Here is a 20,497-nt window from a genome sequence, read left to right as displayed (position 1 = left end):
GGAAAATTTAATAGAGTTGGTCTATCCTTTTAACCATCCACTATCTCAGCAGTTTACTCAGAGGTCTACTATCAGTTCTGCAGGACCTGCTGTGCATTTATTCTCAAAGAGATTAACAAGTCAAGCTCAGAGTAATATAAGGACAAGCATTACCACAATAGCCTCAATTATCAAGAACTTAATAAATAACCTTTGCGGTGCTGCTCTGAAACAGGTGTTTGTTTATTTTGGTGGTGCTAGAGATGAGAATATGAGCATGCTAAGGAAACCACTACCACCCTGAAACAGATTTCTGATGGAGGAAGGTCATTGGTTAATTATAATAAAGAAAATGCTGGGAGGAAGAGGAAGTGAGCTCAGACTCGACAGCTCTGCTCTCTGGAGCAGATGCCATGCTCCCCTCTCCCAGGCACATGCGATGAAGCTCCGACCCAGAATGGACGTGGGCTAGAATCTTCCCGGTAAGCGCAACTTGGGGTGCTACAAACATTATTAGAAATGGGCTAGTCCAGGTGCGAAAGTTAGCCGAGAAGGGGCTAGATATAATGGGCCAAGCAGTGTTTAAAAGAATACAGTGTCCGTGTAATTATTTAGGGGCATAAGCTAGCGAGCGGCTGGGGTGCTGGGGACGCAGCCCCACCGCTCCTATTACTACAGATTTCTTTAAAGAATTATTTTTTTTGGGGGGGGGGGGAATTATGTGCCCATATACTACAGTAGATATACTTTCTACAAGTCAAACTATGCCTACTTGGTCCCCATGAATCTGATAGAATTAACCTATTACTCTATTTACTCTCCTCTTGATCAGAGGCTCAGAGGTTTCTGTCTTGGCATAGTTGTTTCTGCTGTTAAAATAATTGTTTTCCTCAGTCCTGATTTTTAATAATAAAATACGCCAAGTAGATAAACTCCTCAAAGCCATCTGTGAGAGAGACAGGTATCATAATAGCCCTCCCCACTGGAAAGCCATAAACTACATAAAGTATGACATTTTGGACACTAGAAACTTACCTGGACATTAATGGCAAATAATTCTTACTTTAAAATTTTTATCTCAAAAGAAACTGCTTACAAAAACATGTGAACATTAAATTCTTCTGAAGTCTGTTTCAGATACTATTTATGTTGGCTAAATCTGTGATCAAGTTTCTAGTTCTAAATTCCTGAAGAAGAATCGGAAGCCTCTCCCAAAGCATAATTAGAAACTACTTAATGATTTGCCAGATTTAAGTAACGCACAGTAATGTTGAATCCTGTACACACATGATGTGGGAGTCTGCTGTGTGCTGTGATTAACATTAATGAATAATCAAACTGTCTTGGCCTACTGATAGGACAGAACTTCGATAGGCAGAGAGACTGGACTGAATGCTGGGAGAGAGAAGGGCGGAGTCAGAGAGATGCCATGGATTCACTGGAGACAGATGCTGGGAATTTTACCTGGTAAGCCACTGCCATGTGGCGATACACAGATAAATAGAAATGGGTTAAATTAATATGAGTTAGCAAGTAAGAAACTAGAGCTAATGGGCCAAGCAGTGACTTAATTAATACAGTTTCTGTGTGCTGTGGTTATTTTGGGGATAAGCTAGCCGGGCCAGGACGAATAAGCGCCTGGCTCTCCTTGTCTCACACACATACACATTAGTGACCCATTATAAAATTATGGAAAGTATCTAAATGTCTATCTAAAAAGGAAGTCTAATAACATTTATAACAATGATATATATGAAAAATGCTAATGAATCACTTCCACATGGTATATATAAACGATTTTATCCCAAAGCATGTATAACTTAAATATAATTTAGGAAAACAAAAAATAAGTGATCGGATGAACAGGATGAACAGAATGAACAGTTCATACCTAACAGCCCAGTATCTACATCATCTTCATTTTTCGAATTTTCTGCATGCAGTTCTGTAAATACAAAAAGAGGTTTAGGTAGCAGAGTAGTACTTCTTCAAGACACGAATATCCAAAGGCTCTGAAGACACTGTTCAACTGTCAAAGGTAGCCTGAAGTCAGAGTGAACTTCGACTTCTGGTTTACCACCTTCAGCAAGCAAATACCTTTACAAGAATAATTGTTTATTTACAAGAATAACGTTTATCCCCTGGGTTGTGTTGAAGACCGTTTGTAAAAAAGAAACTTAAGAGCACAGTAGACTCTGACTTTAGTTCCTTGCTCCAGTCTCCAAAATACCAATGGCCTCTGTGATAAACTTGTACTTATGAGCATATAATTTTATATTGCAAAAGACAAACTGTGGGCACTTCAGGGTTGAAGTGAAAAAAAAACCGGTCAAAGGTGTTGACAGAGATTTGAAGCAATGGCAGTCAAACTTTTAAGACCCACAGTTAACAGCCCAATAACATACTATGAAGAAGTAATCTGTCTGTCTTCCTAACAAAAATCCCATCAAACAATGGTAACCTGTCAAAGGGCTACCTGCATCCCGTTAGGGGCTGGGAGAAAATAAATCAAAACTGGGATTAAATAGATTTAATTTTCAGTAGTAAATGTGACAAAGTGTTGAATCCTTTCAATACAAGATACTGTTTTGAGGTTTCTATTTAGCAATAAATTGGCAAAGTCAAGACTATCAGCTCTAAATTCAAATCTCTTTCCAGTATAATAAACACTAACCACACAAACTCAAATAGGGGAAGGGCTGAAGAGTGTCTTTGGGAGCGTTCCTATTTGGCAGAACAAACTCTGCCCTGCAACTACTCTACCTCGTTACAAACACAGAAAAGCTATTGTCTATAAAAGTAGACATTTGGGATGCGGAGAAGAAAGCCTTGTCCTTTGATTTCTCTACGGTCATTTGTGAATCAGCTTTAGAACACATACAGTCTATTTTTTCATGAAAAAAAAACACAGACTCTGATCAAATAGACGTGCTAACGTTTCAACTCAAGTGTTCAATGCCTCTACATTTCTTTAGAGTGTGGATTTAGTGAATGAAATCCTTTCGAAATGGCTCTCATTATGGAGCAGGGCTGTCCAGCTAGGGAGAGAAGACAAAAGGAGAAAAGAGCGAAGAAAGGTAGTTTCGAGGGAAAGCTTTGGGGGAAAAGTATTGAATGGGGGCGAGTGCTGTACTGGCTCGACTTGACCCTGGACAGACTTCCAAGGCCTGGGCTTCGGTTAGTACCTTTAACGATCAGGTAGGCGATGGCGAGAAGAAAGGCAAGGAGGCCGGCGAAGAGCAGCGAACAGAGAATGGAAAGGACCTGGACGGGCCACCGCCGAGGCTGGCTTCTGGCGGCCGCAGTCGCCGGGAAAATGCCATTGCGCTTCTCGGGCAGGACGGGAGACCCGTCCCCGAGCCGCTGGAGAGGCGGGGCCCTCCTGGGCTCCGACAACGCCCCGGCTGAGAACTCTGCCCGCAAATCGCGGGCCACTTGGTCGCACCCCTCGTCCTCGTCGACATCGCCCTCACCCCAGCCATCCCCCCGAGTGAAGTTGGAATTCCCCCGCCGAGTCACGGGGCCGGGGGTGACCTGGCGGCGCCGTCGCGCGGACGCGGACACCGCACGCTCCATAAACGACATGGCGGGAAAGACGGAGAGACCCGAGGAGGTCGAACGTTCGCCGCAGCCCCGCCCCGTCCCGGCAACGGCCAATCAGCGACGGCTGCCGTCGGGCGAGACCAACGCGCGCGGGGCCGCGGGGGCCGGCGCCTCTTCCGGAGGGGCTCCTGTGGAGCGCGCGCCCGCGGCCCGCTCCCGCACACAGCCGAACTTCCTCGGCCCTTTCGGGTCCCGTCGGCGCGCACCGCCCGTCCCCCATAACAGCAGCTCCCCGGGCTGGGCTCGGCTCGGCCGCGTCCTAACTGCCAATCGCTTTCTCCCTCCGGCTGGCCATCTCCGCCCCTAGAGCTCCCCGCCAGCGACGCGGCGCGCGCCGCCTCCCTCCGCCCGGGCGCGCGCTCAGCCGCGGGCAGGCGGGCGGGCGCGCGCAGAGCTCGAGCTCCTCCCCCCCCCCCCGGAGCACAGGACCCCTCCCCACGCACGCGCGCGCGCACTAGGCCGATAACGCTGGGTGCCGCTTCCCCCGCCCCCACCCCACCCTCGGTGGCCTCAGGTTTGTGGGGCGAACGTAACTAGGGCGGGGGGGTGGCGAAGGTGGCAGGACGCCACTGCCGCACCCCCAGCGGGGTGCGGTGGTTCGAGCCCCGGAAGCCGGGTCCCGGCCGTGTCCCCTTTCCTGGGGGAAGTTGGTGGAGTTTTCCCAGCTCAGCCCTCGACGCAGAAACTTCCTCCGTCCCCCTCCCCCCTCTCCATGCAGGCGACGCCGTGCGAGGCCGAGGCCGGGGGCGAATCGCCGCAGAGCTGCGTGTCGGCCGCGCGCTCTGATTGGACAGCAGGGAAGCCTGTCAGTTTATTGGCCCCGCTGATCCCGCCCCGTAGCTCAGGGCAGCCTTTACCCTTTGGCCCCAGCGGGCGCCAGCCACTCAGATCGCTGCTTGTTGGTATGTGCAGCGGCAGTGGCCGCCGACGGAGCAGTCTGAGCCCGACGATGAGGCCGGGGACTGGAGCCGAGCGTGGAGGCCTCATGGTGAGTGAAATGGAGAGCCAACCTCCCTCGCGGGGTCCCGGGGACGGGGAGCGGAGATTGTCCGGCTCAAACCTGTGCTCCAGTTCTTGGGTCTCTGCTGACGGCTTCCTGAGGAGACGGCCCTCGGTAAGGGATCGGCGGGGTAGGGGAAAGCGGCACAATGAAAAACCGAGTCTGAGAAACAGGAAGCTTTCTCCGAAAGGAGGAGAGTGTACCAGGAAGAGCTGCAGATGGTGGGCTGCGTCCCAGGAGAGAGGGCTGGAGGGCGGGAATGCACAAAGACGGACGTGGGACCTGGGACATTCCAGGGGTCTGGGCCTACACAGACACCTTCGGAAGGTGCCGTGGCAGAGCCCTAGGCCTGTTTTACCGTCGGGTGCCTTAAGTCCCTGGGACTTGAGAGAGAAGCTGCCATAGTTTCTTTTCGCCGGGAGTAGTGGTGGGGGATTCTGTTGGGAGAATTGACAGCGGGTGTTTAGTTTCGGGCGAGGAACAATGGACATATGTCTGTATGTGTACGTACATATATATATATATCATCAGAAGTTTACGAAACGGGTCAGTTTGTTATTTGCATTTAGTTTCTGGGACAGAATGACAGTCTTGATATTTTACCTGTATTAACAGATTTGACTTCGGAACTAGTATATTTATCTCTAAATGAAGTTACTCTTGGGTACCCACATTCTGTTTTATGTCAAAACCTTATCCAAATTAATATAATTTTAAGTAATATAAGGTGACTATATGTATAAAGGGGACAAAGTTGTGTTCTTAAGTTGGAATTCCATAGCCACCAAGGCTAGGCCGTCATTTAACATTGAGCAGATGAGGGGGCTGTAATCCGATAATGGATTTACTTTGTTAACTTTCAGATTCCTTAAAATAACCACTATAGTTTATTTTAAGATTAATATTAGTATATGCTAATATAATAACTTAACTTGATATTGTGCCATATAGGTCATTGATTTAAAAAAAAAACATTTACTCAGTGTCTTTTCATGTTTTCATATTTTTCAGATGGGGCATCCTGGCATGCATTACGCACCAATGGGGATGCACCCTATGGGTCAGAGAGCAAACATGCCTCCCGTACCTCATGGAATGATGCCACAGATGATGCCCCCTATGGGAGGACCTCCAATGGGACAAGTAAGAATATGTTCTTTATTTAGTTTTGTTCATTTCTGTTTTATTGTGTGGAGATTTTAAAATGTAGTTCAGTGCTGGACTTTAGCTATTGAAGGGTTAGTTTATAGCCACATGTTTTCAGACAAGTCATGTTGAGCATCACTGTGACCAAATTTTGAATGTAGTAATACTGTACAAAAAAATTATTTTCCTCAACAAAATTAAGATCTAAAGAATCTTAAGTTGGATGTGGTGGCACACACCCACACGCGCCTTTAATCCTAGCACTTGGGGAGGCAGTGGCAGGAGGGTCTCTTGTGTTCAAGGCCAGACTGGTCTACAGAGTGAGTTCCCCAGGACAGCCAAGGAAACACAGAGAAACCCTGTCTTGAAAATCAAAATCTTTAAAGGGACATTATATGTGTAGGCTCCTTGATTTAGTGACTTTCTAGGTTGATTGTTAATGGTCTAGGAGTAAATATATATGTATATATTTTATATATATCAAATGATTTTGGTGAACCATGTAAATGCGTAGCATCAGAAAAATAGCAATTACTCAGGATTTTCATTTAGAATGAATTTTATTCTTGGAATATCTTCCTTTTGTTGGGTGTGGAGGGATTTTATGCTCTATTACTAATTCTTCCCTGGACAGTGCGAGATAGGTAGCTCATTTTCTACCTGATTTTTAAAATGATACTGCTTCTGCACTCCTAATTGTGAGTTGCCCCTTGTGTCTCTAGCACAAATTGAAAATGGACATTCTGTGGGAGTGATTTGGATTGAAAGATTGTAGCTGAGTCAGTGACACTGGTAGACAGAATTTCTATTTCTAATTTAGAAGTGTTGAATGAAGAAAGGCCAGAGTTTCAGTTCCATGAGCAGTTGTGTCCTATGGAAGGTTCTATAGTACACAGATCCTTGGGCAGGCTGGGTCATCCCATTTGAATGTCTTGATAAGTCATGAAAAATTTTGGTTAACAAAATATTATGGAAAACCAGTTGTATATTTTCTTTTGCTAATGAGTACTGTTGACTTTGATAATGGTCTAGGCAATGAAGACTAAAGTTATTGGTGAAATTGCAGTGGAAACAGGAGCTTGTGTTTTCTGTTTTTATTTAAAGTAGAATGGCTCAGTGTCAAGTATATATTTTTTTTTATATTTGGAATATAGCCCTTAATTTTGTATAAATTTCTTATTCAGAGGCACCAGACTAAAAAGGTTCTTCCTGCAGGAGTTCCTTATGTAAAAGATTCCTTTGCTCTGTTACTCTAGAATATCAGTACCTGAAGCTCCCTAGAAGATGCAGAGACAGCTCTGATCCTCTTCTGTACCTTTCCATCTCTAAGCAGCACAAAGCCCTTCTTGTTTTCTTGGTAGAGCTGCTCTAACTAGATAATGAGCTTTTAAAAGATATTTATTCTTTAAATGCTCTGGTTCTTATTTAAAATTAGTTTCTTTCCACAGAAAGATAAAATAAAACAATTTGCTACTGCCAGATGCTTCTCTCTTTTCTGGGGCCTTCTGTTTCCATTGGGCCAGTCAAGGTAAGTTTTGCAAGGGGTTGACCTGCTTACCCTTGCTGTAATGGTGCTGTTGCACTAGCAAACCTGAGATGCCAGTTAGTCATTTTCACTACAATGCTGACTTTATTTTTGAAGTAATTGGCATAAACTGGTCACAGTTTGTTTTATGGCCCCTTCTCTTTAGCTGTGCCAGTGACTGCCTTCCTAACAAGTTTACTTGCTACTCAGATACTTCAGATATTCTGAAGTTTGCTTCATGGTCTTATACTCCTTTTTTTTCTAGTCCAGTATGTTTATGCACCATTAAGTACACCTGACTATTTAAATGTTTAGAATTCTTTCTCCCTCTGTTGGTTCCCTGTGAGGATAATGAATACTTTAGGATATTAGCTCTGAAAGTCTCCAGAGAATAGCCATTATTTCATTTTCTAGTACTCATCCCCCCACCAACAAATTTGAGTCCTAACTTTTGGTAAAGCTAACTTTTTTTCAGCTTTATGATACTAGGAAGGCATGATAAGTTGAATGAATCCTTAAGGAATCTAGGATTCTTTCTCAAAGCTTTGTGAACTTTCTCCTAATGATGAACTGATCATTTTCCTATATCATTTCTTCTATTTGCATATGCTCAGAATTATTAATAAATAGTAGTCACAATGCAGATATTTGAGAAGAAGTAGGGTGTATGGTTCATGGTGGTGAATATATGGTCTTGCCATACATCTTTTTAAAAGTTTACTTAAAACTTTTTAGATTTTGGGAATGAAGGCTATATAATTTTCAAAAATAGTTGACTGTAGCTATAGGGTTCTTCATCCATTGTTTGAACTAACTATAGAACTCGAAAAATACATTTTTCCAGAACACAGACTTTGCTTTGTTGTATTCCCTATTCAATATATAAAACAACTATATAGTTACCTATGTATAGAGCGTGTATATCATATTAGTTATTACAAGTAATCTAGAGATAATTTCAATTTACAAGATGTCCATAGGTTATATGCATGTATTGCGACTTTTTTTTATGCAAGGGACTTAAGCATCTGGATTCTGATATGTACCAAGGTCCTGGAACAGGTCAGTCTTCTGTCAAGAGATCTGCTTTGTTGACCACGTCTAAGTTATCTTTTCTTAGACCAACCAAAGACTAAAATAGAAAGCAGTCTGTATTGCTGAATGGTTATGGTCTTTGAATGTTACTCAATATGACAAATTTAAAGCTTGTTTATAAAATAGTATGCAGACTAGACGGTAGTGATCTTGGGTAAAACTGGGGTTGCAAAATTGAAATGCAGCCGGGCGGTGGTGGCGCACGCCTTTAATCCCAGCACTCGGGAGGCAGAGGCAGGCGGATCTCTGTGAGTTCGAGACCAGCCTGGTCTACAAGAGCTAGTTCCAGGACAGGCTCCAAAGCTACAAAAAAAGCCTGTCTCGAAAAACAAACAAAAAAAAAAAAATGAAATGCAGCTAGTCACTTCAAAAAGGGTTTTGTTCAGGGTTTTCTTCACTTAGTTTATAAGATAAGCTGGAATTCCATTTTCTCCATTTCAGGTTATTAGTGAATACCTAGAAATAGCAAATGTAATTTAATTGTAATATCTTTTAAATTTTATCTCAGTTGCTTATCATGTAGATTAAATTATCTCCTAATGCACCCAACTTTTTGGGAAAGTCATACTATACTTGTCAGTTCTAAAATTCGAAGATTGTGAAGAGCCTTAGTAATAATTGAACTTTAAATAGTATGCAAGCTTTTGGAGGGGTCTCTCTTAAAAAAAAAAAAAGTATAGCCGGGCGGTGGTGGCGCACGCCTTTAATCCCAGCACTTGGGAGGCAGAGGCAGGCAGATCTCTGTGAGTTAGAGACCAGCCTGGTCTACAAGAGCTAGTTCCAGGACAGGAACCAAAACCACAGAGAAACCCTGTCTCGAAAAAAAAAAAAACAAAAAAAACAAAAAGCTATTTACTAAATTTTATTTTTCCTTAGTAACCATATTAAATACTTTCCAGAAGAAACTTCTGTCAATATGATCGTGTATAAGGCTGCCTTCCTCCATATCCATTCAGAATAAAACATATTCTGTCTTTAAGATGTTTTCTTGTTCTCTTTTTCTTTTTGTATGTGCTTTTTAACAAGAACATTAAATTCTGTTGTCTTTATCAACTGAGTTTTGCCTTTGCCCAACAGAGTTCTATTAGCTGGCTCATTCTTAAGTGTTTATTTTACTCTTATTTTAATAAAAAAAAATATTTAATGAATTAAGGCTTGAGCTCCCTTCCAGGTTTAACAACTTATGGTATCTACTTTCTTTCATTGATACAGAAATAAAATTCTTCCTAATTAATTATTATGCTTTTGGGGGGTGAATTTTTGATAGTACATCAGTGAGTGATTACATTTTATAGCTGAATTTAATTATCTTATTTTAATACTGAGTAAGACAGACTCACAGATCTTTAACAGCCCAGGTTGTGTGCCGTTCCCATCTAGGAAGCTCATATGTTTTTGAACTGGTTTTCTTCAAGACTTCAATCTATCAAAAAATGAAAAGTAAAATATATTTCTTTGCTCAATAATCTCCTTTATTTTTCTCTGTGGTCTAGTATTTAAATTCCACAGCTTAAGTTTGAAAGATCATCTCTAATACATGCCAAAACCATAAGTGATGCATGTTCTCTTACTAATCTTTTCATGGTGCTTTAAATGGTTATATTAGTTCTTTACTTTAAGCTTATGCTGCTGTCTTTGACCTCTTGATTTCATGATCACTGTCACCATGACATCTTTGCTTGCCTAAATTATTTCCTCAGAAATAATTTTGAACAATGTTGACTTCCTCTTTAAGTAATTTAATACCTATTTGATATGCTTGGAATTTTTACTGTTTTATTTTGGCACTTAGTGACATTTTCTTTATTTTTTTCCTTACTTTTTTCTGATTTCCTACGTTCCTAATAAATAAAAGAATATAAGCTCTTACAGAGCAAGAACCAAGTTGTTCTTGTTAATAATTTTGTAGGTGCTGAGCACAATTCTTGGTGCATTGTGGGTGCTGAGTAATACTTGTTGAATGAATGAAACAAATAGATACTATTTGCTACAATGTAAGGTAGAAAGTAACTCATCCCTGTGTGTCTCCAGGTTACTTGTGACTTTACATTGTTACTGTGTTTAGTATCTGAATCATTGCCTTTTCATTTAGCAAAAACAGATAAAATCAAGTAGATAAGGGGTTTCTTTTTCTTCTTTCCTTTTATTTTCAAGGAAAGAAATCTGAGTACTTATTTCATTCAGGCTGCGTCATGTCCTTGAGAATGAAATTTTTACATATACGACTATAACATACAAGGTGATTGGTAATAGAGTTTTCCTGAGTTACCTTACTGAAATACTTTGTTTTTATTTTTAATGTTAGCCAGTCTTAAAAGCGGCACATAATAAATTCTCAAATCTAGGTAATATCTGTGTATTTACGTTTCTCAAGCAAATACTTTTCTTTATAAAGAATAGTAGCCTAGAACAAATGTTATCTTCACTTTTATACTGTGGTTAGATTTTGACATTTTTTACTAAGACTACAGATGTGCTTATTTCAGCTACATTTAGATGATAACATTTAAATGTGAATGCATTCAAAGCTTGAAATACAGTAATGTTTTGAAGTGTTTAATGTTTGGAGTGATCTAAGAAAACTATCTCATTTCAAAAGAATGGCTCTCTCCCTCTTTGAGATGCACACAATGCTGTTATTGGGAAGTCTTGCAGGCAGGAACCTTTTTTTTTTTTTTTTTTTTTTTTTTGGTTTTTCGAGACAGGGTTTCTCTGTGGCTTTGGAGCCTGTCCTGGAACTCGCTCTGTAGACCAGGCTGGTCTCGAACTCACAGAGATCCGCCTACCTCTGCCTCCCGAGTGCTGGGATTAAAGGCGTGCGCCACCACCGCCCGGCAGGCAGGAACCTTTTAAAACAGACGCTAAGTGTCTTTCCCACCACCTTCCACTAGGAGCTTCTTATTCATAAGAAATACTGCTAGCACTTGGTGAACATTCTAATACACAAGTGTACTAGCGGATTGCTCCCCCTCGTTGATGCTGTTCATAGTTTTTCATTTGGTTACCTTATACCTCCATATTTATTTTTGTCAGACATTTATGTCTCTTAAGAATGTTAATATAAATGTATGATGTGTAGATGGCTTTTAAAAGCCTCCATCGTGTGGAGTGGCTGGCAATACTGAGCGTTCCAGACTATTCCTGGAAAGGTTATAGATACGTCTTTGATTTTATTTTTTTTCATTAGTCAACTTAGCATCTGTTACTTTTCATCTATTTCAAGCAGTGGTTACTTCTAATTAATAGAGACATGATCATTTGCTTTGGTGGGCTTAAATCCATTGTTTCTTAGTGTGCTCAAAGTAGAAACTGACTTCTCTTAAAAATCTATAATGCCAGGGCTGGAGAGATGGCTCAGAGGTTAAGAGCACTGACTGTTCTTCCAAAGGTCCTGAGTTCAGTTCCCAGCAACCATATGGTGGCTCACAACCATCTGTAATGGGGTCTGGTGCCCTCTTCTGGCCTGCAGACATACATGGAAGGAATGCTGTATACATAATAAATAAATAAATATTTTTAAAAAAATCTATAATGCCAGAAATTCAGAACTGTTGGAGGTTGAAATACAGTTTGTTGTATCTAAGGCTCTCATTTTTCATTTAAACAAAATTTTATATGATTTGTCTTAAACTTTGGTTTTTTCAAATAAAAATTATTATTGTAAAAATAGGGTCATATTCATTAGGTCCTGATCTTCAGAACCTTAAGCTCCTTTTGACAATGGGTTTGGAATGGTGTATTTCATCATGTAGTCTAGGAAAGTTGCTGTCTCTGTAAATGAGACTTGATTAATTTCTGTGTGCTACATAATAATGTTTCAGTTAGCTTATGGCTGACTGCATGCATGATAGTAGTCTCATAAGATGAGAGTGGACCTGAAAATTTATGATTTACTATATTTTTTTACTATATACTTTTCCTTTATTTAGATAAGCAAATACTTGTATTACAGTTTCCTGTAGTATTCAGTACAGTAATGGCCCAGTGACATAGCTGTTTTGTGGTCATAGGAGAAAACACTGCTCATGTGTTTATGGTAATATTTTACGGTACCAGTCATAATAAAGACAAGTCATCTATAATACATAATACTTAAGTTAGTAATGATATTAATAGACTTGCTGATTTATATGTTTACTATGATATCTTTTTTTATTGGTTTAGAATGTGCTTCACTTACAAAAACAAATATCAGCTAGGATTGTGTAACAGCAAAATTATGTGTTGTATTTATCAGTGAGTCTGTCTCTACATGATGTATTTAATGTTAATAGATTACCCTTTGATACTAACAAAGTATAAAGATGCAGATAGGTGTATTATTGGTTATAGCTTGAAGAACGTGAAAAGGAGATTATAATGGTCTTCTGTCCCACCGGCTTTAAGTTATATTTTTTAGTATAAAATTTAAAACCCTTAATTTTGTAAGACTTAAGCACCACTATTTTCTGTTTCTCTAATTGAATTTAGAACTATCTTTAAAAAATACAATGGTATTCATTTTTATTCAGCTACATTTCTTAATTTATGTTGCCTGTTGTAAAGGATTATAAATTCTGTCTTCATGTCTATATAAACTTTGAGAAATTCATAATCCTTATTGAATTTAATCTCCCTTTCTGAAAACTAAATTGCCTATTAGTCAAGGGTACATTTGGTAGCTGGATGGTCTAGAGAGTTAAATGAATTGTACACTAACACTGCGGAGCCAGCATTAAATTTGATACTAAATCTGGGATGACTTCTTATTACATGTACTATTGATTTCTATTCAAGGTTATAAAAGAGTTCATGCTGTTTGCTAGATACCTTTAATGAAGAATATGAACAAAGCAAATGAGAAATAGAGAAGGAATGGCTGAGGAAAAAGTTAAATGAAAAGTTCATTCATTGTGAAAGGTTAAGAGTTAAAATAAAATATTGTTGGTTGATCTTTCATGTTTTTAGGTGCTGGTGCATGTAGATTAACCATTGACCATTCAAAAATATTTAGAGAAAGATTTGTGTCTATACTGAATGTGTTCTGGCATTTTTACAATTTAAAAACTATGTAGCGTTTGATATTTATTAGGTAATATAAGAAATCTAGATATTTGAAATTTACCAGGATTATGCATAGATTTTTATATAAATACGGTGCCATTTTATATGAGTTAAACATTTGGAGATTTTGTTAGCGATTATTAGGTAGTACTAGAACCGTGAATACTGTGAGGAAACTCTAGTGGCTGTTATATCTTAGCACTAATTTTAATTGCCTTACATTCATTTTTGCAATTGGTGGCTTAAAATAAGTCCTATCAGGTAATATTTTTGCTGTTGATGAGAAATTGAGGTCCAGAGAGGTCAGTGTCAAAGTGGTCCAAGTTCCCAAAGCTGTTAAGTAGTCAAATTAAGATAGGAATTTTGCTAGTCTGACTTAATAGCTGTGCAAGGCTGCTTCTCTGTGTAAAATTGTAAGATGTAATCAATTCAGTTAATCTCAGAGCATGAAGGGTAGATATAAAGTGTTTCTCTTATTAGGTATATGTGTTCCAAGATTTCCTGTGGATTCCTGAAACTGAACCTTATACATGTTTACTGTTTATTTTTATGGTTTGGGGCCATTATTAAGTAAAATGAGGTTTATTTGAAGTTGTACACACACACACAGTGTTGCTAAGCCTAAAGTTTTATGTAATATTTTCAGACCTACATTGATCATAGGTTACTGAATATGGGATGTGAAACACAGATTAGAGATGGAAAGAACTACTTTACTTACTTTAGAATTTCTAAGTTCCATAGGTTGTATTTAATAAACAAAACTAGGTATGTGAAATTGTCTTAGTAAATGTTTTCTTCGTGTTAACAAATTATAAAAACACCATTTACCTTTTTTTATTTAGATATTTAACAGAAATGTACTGTCTTTATTGTACTGTTTTTTAATTTGTTTTTGTTATTTTGATATGGGGACATCAGATCCCCTGTGTCTGTAGTTACAGATGATTGTGAGCCTCAATGTAGATGCTGGTTATTAAACCAGGGTTCTGGAAGAGTGGTCAGTGCTCTTAACTGCTGGGCCATCTCTCCAGACCTTGTTCAATTTCTGTGGCATTTATACTGCTTTTATTACTGTTCTTTTTTTTAAGTATGTAAAGTGGTAAATAAAACACATATCTACAACGAGAAACTATCTGGGATGCTAAAAGCAATTGAGTAGGTTGTATGTGGGCCTTTGTTTTACTCATTTATTTATTGTCCTCAAACTTGTGCTGCTTCTGAATATCTTATTCTCCTAGTACTGGTCACTGATTGCAAGACCTCGTGCATACTAGACAAGTGCTCTACTATTAATCTCACGTCTGCAGTCGTACTTTTATTTTTAGGGAATATTCTGTTGGGGAGATTGCCCATACTGATTATGAACTTTTGGTTTTCCTTCTTTGGCCAGTAGTGTAGTAACAGGAATTTATTTAGAGGGGTTATCCACAATACCTGGCTTGAATACATACTGATAATTGGCTTTAAAACTTTCTCCACTCCAGGGCTGGAGAGATAGTTAAGAGCATTGGCTGTTGCTTCTTGGTGTTCACTTTTCCTCAAACACTCTGTCTCTGGTCTTAATAACTAAAACTTATGGTTATTATAGTACTTTATATATTGGCCAAAGTACTAGAAATAGAAAAAGCAACATGTTTTGATTTTATAAAATGTATTATAATACATTTCATGTTAAGCTAATGTGAATGTCCATTTGTACTTAGAAAGTGGTGTGTTTCCTGAAATTGTTATGATACTATCATAGCAACTAAACTAAGAGTTTTTCCTTTTTTAGTAAACATTAACAATGGGAGGTGGTGGTCCCAAATAGGAAATCTAAAAGACTTTACAGTTAGAGCTAGGTAAACCACCCTCCATGTGAAGCAATATGTATGAGATACAGTATCTTATATATTGATGTTCTTCAGTTTCATATTCATACCATCACTTTTAGAATATTTATTTACATAAAATAAAAGCTCACAGATAGCTTTGTCAGGTAAAACAAATGTAACTAGACTCTGCCTGCCAGGACTTAAGAACTACAGGACTGTAGCTCTGTATTTCCTATCGGTCTTATTTTCTAGCCATAATTGATTTCCACACTCGTGAATAATGTTTTAAATTGTGAGAAATAGGAAGGACAGTGGGATTTTGTCTTTATGTTATAATCAATAGTTAACTGAAGTTATATTAGTTTGCTCAGTCTATTGATACTATGAATGGTCTCTTAAGTTAGTGAAGATTTTTCTTCTTACTCTACTTTTTAAAGTACTTTTTCCTCCTTAGAAAGTACTATTTTTCTTTGTAGGTTTTTAAACTTCCACTTCTAAAATTATCTTAGGGTTTTAGTTCAGAATGTAGTTTTTTATTTGTTTTATATATATATATGCCATTTTAAACTTTTCTGCTGTGCTTTTGAAGTGCTTCTCATGACAAGTTATCTGTTGAGTTCGCTGTTGTTTTCTAAAGCATGGTGGTGAGCATCTCTGAAGGGTAGATGGTTTTGGAAGCAAGCATAACTCTTCCATGTTTGCTGCTGCTTTTTTCATAAGATATGTTATTTCTTTAATCTCTTAGTTAGGTTTTGAAGATGTCCGTGCTTGTTTTCAAATTCTATGCTTTTTATAAAATATTATTTTGACCATATGTTCCAAGAATCATCACGTTCTTCTGCTTATAATTTCTGTCCAGTAGATAATTTTTATCTCTTTTTTTCAATCAGTTAACCCCATGCAAGCCTACAGGTGTTACAACCTGTTTCACTTTTAATTTTAACAAGTAATAAAACTACACATAGAAATTCTTCCCTAATTTTATATTTTTAGATTGACCAATGTGCTTATACTTTTCCTATTTTATAATTTATTCATTTAACTTGAAGCTTGAATAACCAGTTTCCTTCTTTAATACTCATGGTTATTACAATTTTTGTCCTCCAAGTTTCTTAGATCCTTTGATACTCTATGTATTAATGTCAAATTCTAATATAGGACTATATATTTTATTTTTTGTAATATAGATGAATACTGAGTCAAATTGTTTAGAAAAGAAACAATCTGATTTTTATTCATGCTTAGTATGTATTCAGATTTTAGTTCCAGTCATTAGTAGATAAAATTAAATTCTCACAAACTAGTATATGTTCAGGTATTTACGTACTTTTCTGTACTTAGGATTATTCTGTACTTAGGGTTTTTATTTATATATTATTTAAATCAGTGTTTAAATTTTAAGCACCAAAGATCTAAGATTATGAAAATGACCAGATTACTATCAAATTTATTTAGTACAGATAAGAATAAGAGGTGAAAATTATGAAAAATTTTTGTCTTATAGTCTCTTGTTTCAAAGAAAGGAGAATCAGTGTTCAATTGAATTGAATAGTCTCAATTTTAAGTTAGACTAATATAGTCTGTCTTCTTAATACTTATTTAAATTAACTAAGTAAATTAAATTACTTAAATATTGTTACCATACAAATGAATTATGACGTAAGTATTAGAGCAGTATCAGTATAGCATTCTTCATTCATTCAACAAGCACTTACTAAGCAAGCATATTATTCGTTTCATAAAGTAGCATAGTTTCAGTGGTTACATTGTTTCTTAAATTATACTTGCAATCCTGTAAAGTGTTTTGTTCCTACATGGTAACCATTTTTTAACTTTTATTTTAGATGCCTGGAATGATGTCTTCAGTAATGTCAGGAATGATGATGTCTCATATGTCTCAGGCTTCCATGCAACCTGCCTTACCGGTTGGTAATCTTGTGAAAATAATTCTTTTCTGAGTTCTGATTGCTTTCATATGTGAGTAATAATGTGCATGTAGTTTGTAGGACACCTTAAAACTAAAATATAACATGGAAATCATAATTGAGCATTACATTGCAACATATGTACATGTTCAATGATTAAATTAATTCTGTAAGAAACAAGGCACTTAAATTGTGAGAGAAAACCACTGTGGTAGTCTGTATTTTCAAAGGTGACATTTATTAAATGCTAGTAAAAATTGATATTCAACTTAAAAATGAGAACACTTAATTTGAAATCCCCCTTTTATTGAAACTTCAGCTATTACAATTTAACTTGGTATGATCTTGAATAGACTTAATTGTTATACTTAGGTAATATTTTGGTATATAAATATGATATTAGTATAAACTCCTGAGAGCTTACTGGTTTTAATTAATAGGTATGACATACTTAATTGGAATAGTAAGATTTTGGTGTTTTAATCAAATTATTGACATTTTTAAGATTTGCATATATTTACATTACAAAAATATCCTGTGGAGTCTTTGCCCCTATTTCTGATATGTTAGTATTGATAAGTTTCATTGACTAATTAATAAGATTTGGTTTTCAGAGCTTTGTAGATTTCAGAATTGAGAGGGAAGGCCTGTGGTTCTCTGTACAATTAATAACCATGTAGTATCTTAAAATGCTTTGAAACGTATAGCAAGCCTGAGAGTTGACCACTAGAAATTTTATGGTTGTTGAGTTAGTGGCTTATAGATTACACATGGAATTGATTCATTGTACCATATTTCTATAAAATGTAGTTTAAATAATTTGAATGGTAGTAATTTAATGTCTCTTCTTGCAGCCTGGAGTAAACAGTATGGATGTAGCTGCAGGTATGTCTACAGTGTATGTTGGACTCCATATTAGAACAACGAATGACAGTGGTTATCTGGGGCTGAAGGGTTCAGCACTTGCTATTTTTTCAGAGGACTTGGCATCCTTTCCCCATTCTCACATGGTTAACAACCATTTGAAATTCCTGTTCCAAGAGAATCTGATGCCTTCTTCTGGTCTCCTTGGGCACCAGGCGTAATGTACTGTACATCCATATATTCTGACAAACCACTCATATAAAATTAGTTTTTAAAATGATCTTTATGATTGGTTTGTATTTTTGCAGTTTTTGACGATAGACAGATGGCATTTATAATTGCATTCTTAAGTCATAACAACAAAAATGACTGTTACCTCATTGGTCTTTGTAGTCAACCTACTTTTCCAATGCTTTGGCTCTATTGTTGATATTTCTAGTCAGTTGAATGCTTTCCATATATGTGAGCCTTTGTTTTGTTTTACAGTCTTTGTTTTCTCTTTTACTTAAAATTTTAAGTTGCCTAGTTTCTAAAGTTAGAAATTAATTATTTATATGAGCTTTGTCACTAATAAACACCTGAAAATCCCTTATGCCATAAAGCTTTGTGTGGGGGGTAGTGTAGGACACTAACAAAACTTTCTGCAATGGTAGAAATATACTATAACCTATAATTGTTGTCATATAGTTGTTACTAGCTACATGTAATTGAGTTTGAAATGTGGCTGGTACAATTGAAGAAGTTATTTCATTGTAATTTAAATTTTAAGTGTGATATCTCATGAGTATGGTGCTATATGACAGCACAGGCATAAGATTAAAGTAACTGAGTTTGACAAAAGTTAGAGAATAGAGAGGCATTATTGTATTTTAATAACATATATAAGAAAGAAAGGAATTTAAGTGAGAGTGACAGATAGCCAAAGAGCAAGATGAATGTTTCTCATTTTGGCAGCTGACAGTTAACTTTGGAGATTGAAAACTCGAGTTTTAAAAATGCTTTATGCTATAGATGTTTCATTTGTTTTCTTTGTTGAATGGGAAGCAAGTAAACAGGAAATAAAGGACAACTCATGAGCTTTAATAAGAATAGAAAGGAAGAAATAAGTATTGGACCTACTGAGGAGCGTGTCATTTACCGCTTAAATGTTTTGTCTTTTAGGTGCCGCATCTGGTGCAGTAAGTACTATTGAAACCCGTTGCTTGTTCCTTACATTTTTTAAACATGTTACATTGATCCTTGTTTTCTAAAGATTATGTGCTAAACCGGTCCTCAGTTTTTCATGCCAAATGTTAAAGCTTTATTTTAGAATCTTTATTTTAGAGAGTTGGGAGAGATTATTTGTGTTTTATGTCACTATCTCAAAATACCAAGGCCAATTACTTTTATAAAGAAAACAGGTTTTTGGCTTTCCAGTTGCCCACCTGTGGTGGAACACTACCAACATACAGATTTTCATAAAGACCCTTATGGGGAAGACCATCACCCTTGAGGTTGAACCCTCAGATGCTATAGAAAAATGTAAAATCCAGGTTTAGGAAGGAATTCCTCCTGATTGGCTAAGGCTGCTCCTTGCTGGTAAGCAGCTGGAAGATGCCATACTTTGACTACAGCATTCAAAAGGCGTCTACCCTTCATCCTGTGTTGGGACTTCATGGTGGTGCCAAGAAAAGGAAAAAGTCTTACAGCATTCTCAAGAAGACTTAAGCAAATGAAAAAGGTTAAGTTGGCTGTGCTGAAACACACATTGAAATATTGTGAAAAAATAAGGTGGATGAAAATGCAAAATGAGCTGCCTTTGAGATTATCCTGAAGAATACGGTTGTTGTCTGAGGTTTCTGTCCTGCCCGGTTCCTGCAGTCATTAAGTCCCAAAGAAATCACACAGAGGTCTACATTAGTTATAAACTGATTTGATATGAATTGATTTGCCTAGTAGCTGAGACTTCTTATTAACTCTTATAACTTATATTAGCTCATTATTCTTCTCTATGTTAGCCATGTGTCTGGTACCTTGTTCGGCGAGACAGTCACATCTTGCTTCTTCTGTGGCTGGGTCACTACTGCCAGACTCCTCTTCCCAGAATTCTCCTGTTCTCATTGCCCTGTCTCTACTTACTGCATGGTCGCCCTGCCTATACTTCCTACCTGGCTACTGGCCAATCAGCATTTTATTAAACAAGTACAAGAAACAAATGTTTACAGGGTAAAACCATTGTCCCACAGCATGCGGTGCTGGAGATTGCATGGCCAGTCACTTTGACAGACATTACTGTGGCAAGTCGTGTCTGACTTAACTTCTTCAACAACCCAGAAGACAAGGAGTTGTGCGTGAGTTAATAAAAAGACAGGAATTGGGGGCTGGGGGGCGAAAAATGTTTGGAGCTGGAGAGATGGCTCTGTAGGTAAAAGTGTTTGCTCTACAAGCATAAGAACCTGATTTTAAATCTTTATTTTCAACGTACATTCCTATAATCGGAGCATTGGGGGCCATGACAAGA

At 37.9% G+C, this 20,497-nt stretch overlaps 2 protein-coding genes across 9 annotated transcripts in view; one reads left to right on the top strand and one right to left on the bottom strand.

Moving 5' to 3' along the window:
- Arl6ip6 (ADP ribosylation factor like GTPase 6 interacting protein 6) overlaps positions 1–3,923 on the bottom strand; it is a 45,083-nt gene extending 41,160 nt beyond the window's left edge. The window contains exons 1-2 of the mRNA XM_041631553.1: positions 3,165–3,923; positions 1,871–1,924 (exon numbers count right to left, since the gene is read on the bottom strand). Coding sequence (XP_041487487.1) covers positions 1,871–1,924; positions 3,165–3,564 — 454 coding nt within the window. The 5' untranslated portion in view covers positions 3,565–3,923. The remainder of the gene's footprint in view (positions 1–1,870; positions 1,925–3,164) is intronic.
- Positions 3,924–4,425: 502 nt separating this feature from the next.
- Positions 4,426–20,497, top strand: part of Prpf40a (pre-mRNA processing factor 40 homolog A) — a 39,675-nt gene continuing 23,603 nt past the window's right edge. For 4 of the 8 annotated variants that reach the window (XM_041631434.1, XM_041631433.1, XM_041631432.1 and 1 more), the window contains exons 1-5: positions 4,426–4,570; positions 5,594–5,725; positions 17,053–17,133; positions 17,988–18,018; positions 19,159–19,175. In XM_041631434.1, coding sequence (XP_041487368.1) covers positions 4,487–4,570; positions 5,594–5,725; positions 17,053–17,133; positions 17,988–18,018; positions 19,159–19,175 — 345 coding nt within the window. In that variant the 5' untranslated portion in view covers positions 4,426–4,486. Of the gene's footprint in view, positions 4,697–5,593; positions 5,726–17,052; positions 17,134–17,987; positions 18,019–19,158; positions 19,176–20,497 lie in introns of all 8 variants that reach the window. The other 4 variants (XM_041631427.1, XM_041631429.1, XM_041631428.1 and 1 more) reach the window with 4 other exon arrangements.

This window comes from Microtus oregoni, unplaced genomic scaffold, assembly GCF_018167655.1.
Source record: "Microtus oregoni isolate MIOR12 unplaced genomic scaffold, Mior012 000037F_ref0000500, whole genome shotgun sequence".
Classification (NCBI taxonomy): Eukaryota; Metazoa; Chordata; class Mammalia; order Rodentia; family Cricetidae; genus Microtus; species Microtus oregoni.
Note: the sequence above shows the minus strand (reverse complement) of the source record. Positions and strands in the feature narration are given on the sequence as shown.